At 44.5% G+C, this 12428-nt stretch overlaps 1 protein-coding gene across 1 annotated transcript; it reads right to left on the reverse strand.

Annotated features, from left to right (window-relative positions):
• Window positions 1–11231: 11231 nt before the first annotated feature.
• Window positions 11232–11795, reverse strand: LOC131941849 (baculoviral IAP repeat-containing protein 3-like). The gene is made up of 2 exons (XM_059301412.1): window positions 11450–11795; window positions 11232–11239 (listed from the first exon to the last, which is right to left on the reverse strand). Exons 1-2 carry the CDS (start codon window positions 11793–11795, stop codon window positions 11232–11234), a joined length of 354 nt encoding a protein of 117 aa, XP_059157395.1.
• Window positions 11796–12428: the final 633 nt, after the last annotated feature.

Consider the following 12428-nt stretch of genomic DNA (forward strand, 5'->3'; position numbering starts at 1 on the left):
TGCTGTTGGGGACACGCCGCTGGGGACACGCCGCTGGGGACATGCTGTTGGGGACACGCCGCTGTTGACACGCCGCTGGGGACATGCTGTTGGGGACACGCCGCTGGGGACATGCTGTTGGGGACACGCCGCTGGGGACACGCCGCTGGGGACACGCCGCTGGGGACATGCTGTTGGGGACACGCCGCTGGGGACACGCCGCTGGGGACACGCCGCTGGGGACATGCTGTTGGGGACACGCCGCTGGGGACATGCTGTTGGGGACACGCCGCTGGGGACACGCCGCTGGGGACATGCTGTTGGGGACACGCCGCTGGGGACATGCTGTTGGGGACACGCCGCTGTTGACACGCCGCTGGGGACATGCTGTTGGGGACACGCCGCTGGGGACACGCCGCTGGGGACATGCTGTTGGGGACACGCCGCTGGGGACAAGCTGTTGGGGACACGCCGCTGGGGACACGCCGCTGGGGACATGCTGTTGGGGACACGCCGCTGGGGACATGCTGTTGGGGACACGCCGCTGGGGACATGCTGTTGGGGACACTAGATATGACCACACCTTTGGGGTCACGCCACAAGTACAAATTTCACCTGGGCCATCTTAAGCTACCTAAAAATATACGGTTTTCATTCTGTTTGGCATTAAACCAGCGGATACGTTTAACTGTTAATTTTCAAATTTTAAATTGAGATAATTAAGAAAAAATCGCGCCTATTTCAGTATAAGATCTATAGGTATTTCTTTATCAAGGGCGGACAAAAGAAGGATGAAAGCGGACTTTAAACCCCAAAACAACAACAACAAAAGAAGGGAGGTGATAACATTTCCATTAGAGTAACTGGAGTTACGTCCCTCGTGTAGCGACAAGAACGAAAAATGGGTTGGCTTTCTTTTATTTCATTTTTTTGTGGGCAACAGCTATCCAACATAACACGATACCCACATTTGCTTAATATCTGTCTCCCTGTTTAGATACCCTGTACATACAGCTTTTTGTGAAATTAGATTTGATTTTTTAAATACTTTTTTCAAAAGAAAAAAAACCATGGGATTTTTTCCATACCAAGAGTGCTTTTCTCGGTACCCAGTCTCCACCAGACTCCACCGGACTCCACCATGCTCCACCATGCTCCACCAGAATCAATACAGCTCAAACAACAAACGGAACCAGCATCTTTTTGAGCGCCTCATAGCAACCAGGATTTTAAAAATTGTCCTATTTTTTTGGACCAACCATTTTTCTTTTGTTTCTTTGCTGCGGAACTTCACAAGCTATATTTAGATCACTGTTTATAATAATTTACGTTTTTAAAGATTTTAGTATACAAAAAAAATTTCTATTTTGATCTTTTGATCTTTTGATCTTTTGGTCTTTTGGTCCTTTGGATTGTTTGGATCTTTTGGTCTATCTTGGCTAGTTCGTTTGTACTACTGTGTTGCATCGCCGTCATGGCTCGATGCTGTAAATAAACGAGTACTGGACAACAACTGTCGGTGTCGGTGTGTACTTAATCTCAGGGTCAGCCTGTCTTAACCACAACACCTCAGTGGGTAAAAGCATCCCCACTGAGGTCTTAATAGTATCATGACGTAAGTTTTAATGTTGGCATCGAGGTGTGTTCTCTCGTCTGCTGCCAACGTTATGGCGCGAAAAATACTTTCAGCAGCCAATAAACCTAAGGTGCATGTGTAGAACTTTCTAAGTGCAATCCCGCACGTCAAAGTCAGAGAGTAATGTCATTGATATTGGCAGGTTTAAGCTAATACAATTAAAAGACGTGTGGAAGCAGTGGCGTAGCGAGGTCGGGTGTCACCTGGTGCGGCACTTAATGGTGTCACACCCCCCCCCCCAGAGGCATAGAGAACCTTCCCAGGGACAAACTTTCAAATTTTCGATTTGCACCCCACCCTCAAGTTTTCCATTTGCAACCCCCCCTCAAGTTTTCCATTTCCATTTGCACCCCCCCCCCCCTCAAACTTTCGATTTGCACCCCCAGCCCCTCAAGTTTTTCTCTATATATTTTGCTATTTTTTGCCTTGGTGTCACCCCCCTAAATGGTGTCACCCGGTGCGGTCCGCACCCCCGCCCCCCCCCCCCCCCCTCGCTACGCCCCTGTGTGGAAGTACGTGGGGGTGACACAATATGTGGGTGTGGGTGGGGGGTGGGGGTGGGGTGTGGGGGTGGGGTTAGATATTTGCGTGAGAGACACCTCGTGATAGAGAGGTGGCAGTCACGATATTTGACGTCCTTGACTGATGTAATAACCAAAGATGTGGAGATACTGTTGCTGACGTACTTATGCGACGCCGTTGATGACGTAGGCTACTTATTTGCTGACGTAGAGAACCATCCTGTCAGGTAACCTGCCGTAAGTCAAAAGATCCTGGGTTTCTTCTAGACATTTCTATAGGGGTGTTGTGTGTGTGTGGGGGGGGGGGGGGAGAAGAGGAGGCTATTGTTTTTCTATTTCGCCCGAAAAGAAGGTGTGGGGCATTTAACATCCCCCCTTCCCAGTGACAGAAAGATGCATGTAAGAAACGATGAGAAAACCTTGAATGAAACTGATCAATGTACCAGACACCCAGCCCATACAACAACAAATTGAAGGACCAACACACGTGCATGAACTGGGTGCGTTAGCAACAGTGGCGTAGCGAGGTCGGGTGTCACCCGGTGCGGCACTTAATGGTGTCACCCCCCCCCCCAGAGGCGTAGCGACCCCCCCTAAAGATTTCGATTTGCACCCCCCACCCCCTCAAACTTTCGATTTGCACCCCCCTCAAGTTTTTCTCTATATGTTTTGCTATTTTTTGCCTTGGTGTCACCCCCTAAATGGTGTCACCCGGTGCGGTCCGCACCCCGCCCCCCCCCCCCTCGCTACGCCTCTGGTTAGCAATGACAACAACATCAAGCTTCTTAACACACGTTTACTTACACAACACATCCCGACATCCTCTCCGTTACCTAGACACACCGTCTATTGTAACAACCCACCCACCCCCTTCCCACGACCCTCCCTATGAATTGACGAAAAATTATTATTGATAATATTGAGAAACGTTATTAAAGCATCAAAGTATCTTGTCGGCCTACGTCTTATTGAGATACTAAACCATTTATTTAAGGCTTCTTCTGGGCGTGGATAATATAACTTGTATCCCGATTTTAGCTTTGGATAACACAACTTGTATCCAGTTAAGATACCCAGTGTAGAAAATAAGAGTGACCTCCAACCCCCCCCCTCCCCCCACCCCTACCCTGCTAAAAACTCCTGCCAACGCCCACGCTAAAGTAATCAGGTTTACTCTTGAACGTTTTCACATTTTTATTTTTTTTATTATTTTTTTTAAATCTTTAACCTGTAAATGTAGACTTCTTATACAACTTTGTATCGTATTTCACGTGTAATTTCCGATGCATTTATTGACCAGAGCTATATTTACCCGTGCACTCTAGACTTCAAAGTATTTTTTTTTTCAATTCTAATCAAAAATTTCTTCTCCGATAAAAAATAAATTTGTAACCAATATTTTTAAAAAAGATATTTTTCGCATTTAGTCATCTTCTGACAAAAGCACACTTGTACTGCACAGGTCAAGCGGGAATGTAAGTTTTTATTTGCCGAGATCGTATTTGTGGAGTTCAGTCAACGGTTAAACTATTTAACAACCTGATAGTGACTACATATAGAGATTAAAAATAATAATTAATGAGGTAAGGGATACAGGGATTCTGTACTCTATAATACAGTTTAAAGTAACGTTTGTTAATTTGATAATCGCTGTTGTAACATCGCTAGACGTCTTACTTTTGTGATGCTCAATGTCGCATGAAAAAATTGTCGTAGTAAAGATTTATCAGGTTGTGTGGGGAGTTGTGTGGGTAGTTGTGTGGGTAGTTGTGTGGGGAGTTGAGTGGGGAGTTGTGTGGGGAGTTGTGTGGGGAGTTGTGTGGGGAGTTGTGTGGGGAGTTGTGTGGGGAGTTGTGTGGGGAGTTGTGTGGGGAGTTGTGTGGGGAGTTGTGTGGGGAGTTGTGTGGGGAGTTGAGTGGGGAGTTGTGTGGGGAGTTGTGTGGGGAGTTGTGTGGGGAGTTGTGTGGGGAGTTGTGTGGGGAGTTGTGTGGGGAGTTGTGTGGGGAGTTGTGTGGGGAGTTGTGTGGGGAGTTGTGTGGGGAGTTGTGTGGGGAGTTGTGTGGGGAGTTGTGTGGGGAGTTGTGTGGGGAGTTGTGTGGGCAGTTAAGTGAGGGAGATGTGTGGGGAGTTGTGTGGGGAGTTGTGTGGGGAGTTAAGTGAGGGAGATGTGTGGGGAGTTGTGTGGGGAGTTGTGTGGGGAGTTGTGTGGGGAGTTGTGTGGGGAGTTGTGTGGGGAGTTGTGTGGGGAGTTGTGTGGGGAGTTGTGTGGGGAGTTGTGTGGGCAGTTAAGTGAGGGAGATGTGTGGGGAGTTGTGTGGGGAGTTGTGTGGGGAGTTAAGTGAGGGAGATGTGTGGGGAGTTGTGTGGGGAGTTGTGTGGGGAGTTGTGTGGGGAGTTGTGTGGGGAGTTGTGTGGGGAGTTGTGTGGGGAGTTGTGTGGGGAGTTGTGTGGGGAGTTGTGTGGGGAGTTGTGTGGGGAGTTGTGTGGGGAGTTGTGTGGGGAGTTGTGTGGGGAGTTAAGTGAGGGAGATGTGTGGGGAGTTGTGTGGGGAGTTGTGTGGGGAGTTGTGTGGGGAGTTGTGTGGGGAGTTGTGTGGGGAGTTGTGTGGGGAGGTGTGTGGGGAGTTGTGTGGGGAGTTGTGTGGGGAGTTGTGTGGGGAGTTGTGTGGGGAGTTGTGTGGGGAGTTGTGTGGGGATTTGTGTGGGGAGTTGTGTGGGGAGTTAAGTGAGGGAGATGTGTGGGGAGTTGTGTGGGGAGTTGTGTGGGGAGTTGTGTGGGGAGTTGTGTGGGGAGTTGTGTGGGGAGTTGTGTGGGGAGTTGTGTGGGGAGTTGTGTGGGGAGTTGTGTGGGGAGTTGTGTGGAGAGTTGTGTGGGGAGTTGTGTGGGGAGTTGTGTGGGGAGTTGTGTGGGGAGTTGTGTGGGGAGTTGTGTGGGGAGTTGTGTGGGGAGTTGTGTGGGGAGTTGTGTGGGGAGTTGTGTGGGGAGTTGTGTGGGGAGTTGTGTGGGGAGTTGTGTGGGGAGTTGTGTGGGGAGTTGTGTGGGGAGTTGTGTGGGGAGTTGTGTGGGGAGTTGTGTGGGGAGTTGTGTGGGGAGTTGTGTGGGGAGTTGTGTGGGGAGTTGTGTGGGGAGTTGTGTGGGGAGTTGTGTGGGCAGTTGTGTGGGCAGTTAAGTGAGGGAGATGTGTGGGGAGTTGTGTGGGGAGTTGTGTGGGGAGTTGTGTGGGGAGTTGTGTGGGGAGTTGTGTGGGGAGTTGTGTGGGGAGTTGTGTGGGGAGTTGTGTGGGGAGTTGTGTGGGGAGTTGTGTGGGGAGTTGTGTGGGGAGTTAAGTGAGGGAGATGTGTGGGGAGTTGTGTGGGGAGTTGTGTGGGGAGTTGTGTGGGGAGTTGTGTGGGGAGTTGTGTGGGGAGTTGTGTGGGGAGTTGTGTGGGGAGTTGTGTGGGGAGTTGTGTGGGGAGTTGTGTGGGGAGTTGTGTGGGGAGTTGTGTGGGGAGTTGTGTGAGGAGTTGTGTGGAGAGTTGTGTGGGGAGTTGTGTGGGGAGTTGTGTGGGGAGTTGTGTGGGGAGTTGTGTGGGGAGTTGTGTGGGGAGTTGTGTGGGGAGTTGTGTGGGGAGTTGTGTGGGGAGTTAAGTGAGGGAGATGTGTGGGGAGTTGTGTGGGGAGTTGTGTGGGGAGTTGTGTGGGGAGTTGTGTGGGGAGTTGTGTGGGGAGTTGTGTGGGGAGTTGTGTGGGGAGTTGTGTGGGGAGTTGTGTGGGGAGGTGTGTGGGGAGTTGTGTGGGGAGTTGTGTGGGGAGTTGTGTGGGGAGTTGTGTGGGGAGTTGTGTGGGGAGTTGTGTGGGGAGTTGTGTGGGGAGTTGTGTGGGGAGTTGTGTGGGGAGTTGTGTGGGGAGTTGTGTGGGGAGTTGTGTGGGGAGTTGTGTGGGGAGTTGTGTGGGGAGTTGTGTGGGGAGTTGTGTGGGGAGTTGTGTGGGGAGTTGTGTGGGGAGTTGTGTGGGGAGTTGTGTGGGGAGTTGTGTGGGGAGTTGTGTGGGGAGTTGTGTGGGGAGTTGTGTGGGGAGTTAAGTGAGGGAGTTGTGTGGGGAGTTGTGTGGGGAGTTGTGTGGGGAGTTGTGTGGGGAGTTGTGTGGGGAGTTGTGTGGGGAGTTGTGTGGGGAGTTGTGTGGGGAGTTGTGTGGGGAGGTGTGTGGGGAGTTGTGTGGGGAGTTGTGTGGGGAGTTGTGTGGGGAGTTGTGTGGGGAGTTGTGTGGGGAGTTGTGTGGGGAGTTGTGTGGGGAGTTGTGTGGGGAGTTAAGTGAGGGAGATGTGTGGGGAGTTGTGTGGGGAGTTAAATGAGGGAGATGTGTGGGGAGTTGTGTGGGGAGTTGTGTGGGGAGTTGTGTGGGGAGTTGTGTGGGGAGATGTGTGGGGAGTTGTGTGAAAAGTTATGTGGGAAGCTGTGTGGGAAGCTGTGTGTGGAGTTGTTAGATGAGGACAGGACAGCAACACATCTAGGTGAGACAACTTGTTAGATGAGGACAGGACAGCAACACATCTAGGTGAGACAACTTGTTAGATGAGGAAAGGACAGTAACACATCTAGGTGAGACAACTTGTTAGATGAGGACAGGACAGCAACACATCTAGGTGAGACAACTTGTTAGATAAGGACAGGACAGCAACACATCTAGGAGAGACAACTTGTTAGATGAGGACAGGACAGCAACACATCTAGGAGAGACAACTTGTTAGATGAGGACAGGACAGCAACACATCTAGGAGAGACAACTTGTTAGATGAGGACAGGACAGCAACACATCTAGGAGAGACAACTTGTTAGATGAGGACAGGACAGCAACACATCTAGGTGAGAGAACTCACAGTTAAACAACTGCTGCCTTGTAGATTTGTATTGGTTGGATAAGGGCAAATCCAGAAAGAAAAGCAAGGTGAAATTGTAGTCAATGGTCCACAAGACGCATAACATGTTGACAGGTAATACTTAATTAGGTTCGAGGCTATCTACCTCAAAATTAATTACAATTAAGAAAGAAAAAGAAGATAGTGCAGAGTTTTATAGGCACGATGTAAGTACGAGAAGATGCAAAAATGATGCACCGTGCCCTTCACACTGAGTAGGTCCATACAATAGAGAAATCTTCTGATAATTCATTTCATACAGAAATGACTAGGTATTGGTACGTGTAAAACAACTAAGTGTTGATAAAACATAAACCCAGTCTTGATGGCGGGTGTTTTTGTTTTTTTAACGTGATTGTGTTAGAGATAGGCGGGGCTACTCACCAATGAGCAATTGTCTTTGTATGTGGTTGAAGAGGGGAGGGAGGTCTAAGAAAATATCGGTCAAGGGATGACACCCCACTCTTTATACGATCCGTAGGGAATGTGCTACAATAGGCGCATTATATATATATATATATATATATATATATATATATATATATATATATATATATATATATATATATATATATGTATATATATATATATATATATATATGTATATATATATATATATATATATACGTGTATTTTTATATATAGTTATATATATCTATAATTCTACATATCTATAATTATATATATATATATATATATATATATATATATATATATATATATATATATATATATATATTATATATATATATATATATATATATATATATATATATAATTATATATATATATATATATATATATATATGTATATATATAATTATATATGTATAAAGAGTTTAAAAACTGATGCAGACACTACGTTGTTCTACTTCCCATAAAACCGGTGTAAAATGCTGTCTCTCCTTTACTACATCTACAGTGGCAGAAAATACGAGAATCTTCAAGGATTTAAAATCCATTAAAATTTTAAGATTTCTAGAAATACAATAATTTTCACTCCCTCTTTTCAGTTTAATTTCTGCTTTCAATTTTTATCCCCCCCCCCTTCCTTGGGTCGGTGTATGTATCCAGGACCCCTACTCCATGTAGTGTATTTCCGCTTGTGTTTTATCTTCCTTTATCCGACGTGTGCTTTAAGTTTAGTGGCTGGTTAAGAGCTTTCAGAGGTATAAAAATTCTACGAGCAATAAAATCACCTGAAGAAATTTACCTGCTCTATTTTTTTAACACGTTTTTCTTAACTCAGCTTCGCGTTTGTGGGTTTGTTGTTAAAATTGACAACGAAAATTAGCCCACTTCTGATTGCTCTAGAGATCTGAAATTCGGCATGCAGGCTATTTTCGCCTAACAATTTCAGATGCAATCATAAAAACTAGCAATTAGAGACCTAAATTAGCTTAATTAAATTACGCCCCAAGGACCCTAAAATTGAGGACATGATTTCTAAAGATACCGACAAAACTGGAGGCCTATTGACACAGTTACTTCGGCCCCAATCGATGTGAGCGCGCTGGCCGTGATCGATAGTGGTTAGTACTTCGCGTTGTGGCCGCGACAACCCAAAAAACGTGGGTCGGGCAGATTTATGATTGAAGCGAAAAGCACACAACACACGAATTTTGGAAATTTGATGGTGAACGTACCCACATTTTTTGTCATCAAATGTATGAACAGTCATCACAAGAACCTGCACAGCTCGAGGAAGCACAAAATCTACGAGCAGTCATTGGTAGATCCCCTAGGGTCGGAAGAAAAATTTATTTTCTACTTTTTAGTCCACAAGAAAAACGTGTTTTTTTTAAAAGTATTTTATTGTGGGTGTGTGGGCGGGTGTGGGTGGGTGTGTGTTCCAGTTAGTTGGGTGGAGAATTAATCTTCTCCGTTGTTTGTGAGGAATTGTTGAGCTACAACTGATCAGTCGTTTTTGAATGAGTTCCTTTGAGAATGGTCATTTTTTAATGAACTACCCTGGTTAAGTCGTTTTAATTGAGTTCCTAAGAGTGTAGTCATTTTTTATGAAACAATCTGGGTATAATTTGAGTCGTTTTGATTTAACAAACTGCCTTATAAAATATTTTATTCCGTTTTCAATTAATTAAGAATGACGTCTTGCGAATTTCCTTTTCTTAATTACACGATCAGATTAGATTATTAAATGTAACAAATGAAAGTAATAAGTAAAAGTAACAAAATAATAATAATAAAAGGTTTCAAGTTTCAACTTCAATCAACCACAACAAAATATGGCCGCAAAACTACACACTAGGTATGTAAGTAGTATATTAGGTCCCTTTTGGGTCGGTTTTTTGGCGGAGGAGCGGATGTGGAGGAGCAATGACATATAGTAAAATACTCGGGAGCAGGATGCGCGGGATGCGCAATGACATATAGCAAAATACTCCCAGCCTGGCGCATCGGGATGTGGAGGGTGGGTGAGCAGGATGCGCAGGATGCGCAAAGACATATAGTAAAATATTACGCCAACTGGTGTTGGCGGAGGAGTGAAGGGTGAGTCACCTTTTGGTGACCTTGTGACGTAATCATTGACCTTGTGACGTAATTAGTGACCTTGTGACGTAATCATTGACCTAGTTACGTAATTTTAATGCGTTTTTTAAATTAGATTTAATGAGTTTTTAAAATTTTAATTAATTTTTTACCTAGTTACGTAATTTTAATGTGTTTTTATTACGTAATTGTTTAATTTGTTTGATTTAAATTGTTTAATTACTTTGTTTATATTGTGTAATTATTATTAACGAGTTACGTAATTTGATTATTTGTTTACTTTTTAATTATTTTTTATTTTGTTTATTTTTAATTTTATTTTATTTTATAATTAGTTAAATTATTATTAACTAGTTACGTAATTTGATTTTAATTACTTTGTTTAATTTATTTATTTGATATATTTCTTTTCTTTGTTGTTTAATTTGTTGGTTTGTTTATTTGGTTGTATGTATGTTTTAAATTCTCCCCTACAACGACCGTGTACAAAAAACAGGTTAAATTCTCCACCACAACGAACGGTTACCGAAAATAGAACATCCATTTAACCACATCTGTTACATACCGATCCGCGATCCTTTGTTCTTATCAAGCACCGTACAAGGGCCAAGTTCATATCGATCGCACCCACTGACCATCACATCTAATTAATTTGGTCACGCCTCGTGGGTTTATGTGTTGTTCGCGAAGCGATCCCACCGGGGGGTATGGTAATTAACGCGAAGCCAGCGTTAAGTGTGGGAACATCTGTTACCACGTTAATCGATTTTTCCCCCGGTTGGGTCCCGTGCTTTTCACTAACAGTTATACGGACAGTATCATAGGTTTTTCATCGAGTAAAGAAATAGTATTGAGCGACTCGGGTCGAGCCCGTGTGTTGTATGTAGTTGGTATATCCATGTTTTGTTGTTGGTTGGTGTAGAGTTTATACCAGGGTCGGCGAAGTTTTCACCGAGGTTGGTTTTGAACTCGAACCATGCATGTTTAGGAATTGCTAGGTGTAGAGTTTATACTAGGGTGGTGTGGTTTTGGTTTCACCATGGATTGGTTCAAAGTTGTTACATGTATGCTTTGGAGTTGGTAGGTTTCAAACTAGCGTCGGTGAAGTTTTCACCGAGGCAGGTTACAAAGTTGATACAGGTATGTTTTGGAAGTGTTAGGGGCCGAATCCATACTAGAGTGGGAAGGATTTTGTTTTCACCGAGTGATGTTGGTACACGGATGTTTTGGAAGGGGTTGGTGTAGAGTCTATACTACGGTCGGTGAAGTTTTCACCGAGGCGTGTTTCAAAGTTGCTACATGTATGTTTAGGAATTGTTAGGGGCAGAGTTCATACTAGGGTCGGGGGAGTTTTGATAACACCGAGACATGTTGGTACATACATGTTCTTGGAATTGTTGGCAGCCGAGTTTATATTAGGGTCGGTGAGGTTTTCATCTAGGTAGGTTTCAAAGTTGTTACATGTATGTTTTGGAAGGGGTTGGTGGATGGTTTTTATACTAGAGTCGGTGAAGTTTTCAACGATGCAATATTATTTGTCTTTACAAGGTCGCTTTGTGTGTGTGTGTGTGTGTGTGTATGTGAGAGCTTTTTGGTTTGAGTGAAAAAAGTTTGGTTTGGGGTGTATAACAGACACCGATGTTTTGACTGCGTAGGATTTCAAAGTTGGATGGGAAAGTTGTCACACCTTTTAAGCAGCTATTACAATAAATCACAAAAGAGCATTTAAATGTATATAAAAATTTTATTTACTTAAAACAACTCCTGTGTGTGTGTGTGTGTGTATGTGTGTGTGTGTGTGTGAATGTGCAGCCCGTACAAAAGGACAGTCTGGATAATAGCGTCGATGTTCTTCTTCTACCACATCACCCGTTTCCCAACCCCCCAACGTATTCAAACAGAAAATACACTTGACAAGGTCGCCAGGTCCAATGAAGATAAAACCATTTTTAGCCAAACTGATAGGGTCGACCGGGTAGACGTCGGACCAACACCCTGAAAATGTTTGCAACCTTTCCTCCTCATCATGGAACCTGATGTCACTGTCCCTGTCAGAAGCTGGGTTGGGTGGTGGTGGTGTCTCATCAAGGGGTTCAATAAAGGTTCCACCTATAGGTCGCTGTACAAACACTCTCTCATAACCTAGATTCATATCCCCTTGATTAGTCTCATGAAAGGTATTGATCATCTGTACAGGATACAATCTCACTTCCTCGGGTCCAATATCAAGACCCGTTTCCGTTTGAGCCGACATTCCCGTGCTCTCAGTGGAATCCCATCCACAGCACTGAAGACAAAAACATTCACCGGACATGGTATAGGGTTCTTATACGGCGGTGTTTATAGTATTCCCTGAATACCACGCCTGGGTGGGCTATCGATCAATGCCGTAAAGAGCTGTTTCCAACTCGGATCCAGTATTTTAAATGGTTGATTTTGATTTCAGTCATGCCTCTTATACAGGATACCGAGTTACATAACTTTCAGGGACAAGTAACAAAACAATAACTCACATCAAAAATTTAAAAAAGACCGTTTATATCATAAGTTTTTATTGAATAAAAACAACCCCATCAGCATACCGTCATGGTTCTGTCTTATTTACATATTTACATTAAAGTCTCGTTAAAGTCACGGTTGGTAAACTAAAGGTTCTTATATGTCTAGGGGAGATGTTGTCACATTGTCTGCGTCTACTCGTCTTTTAATGTAAAAGTAAGAAAGTGAGTTTCTGTGTTGGGTGTAAGTATATATCCCCGTGTTGTATGCTCTGAACCCTGTGTTTGTCCCACCACTTGGTTCCTTTGTTGTGAGGACCTGCATGAAAGATTCTTTGCCTAATGTGTTGTGATTTTTAGATAATCCTTTGGTTGATGTTTTATTATAC

This window comes from Physella acuta, unplaced genomic scaffold (assembly GCF_028476545.2).
Source record: "Physella acuta isolate Inbredline_101_S28 unplaced genomic scaffold, ASM2847654v3 ptg000374l, whole genome shotgun sequence".
Lineage (NCBI taxonomy): Eukaryota > Metazoa > Mollusca > Gastropoda > Physidae > Physella > Physella acuta.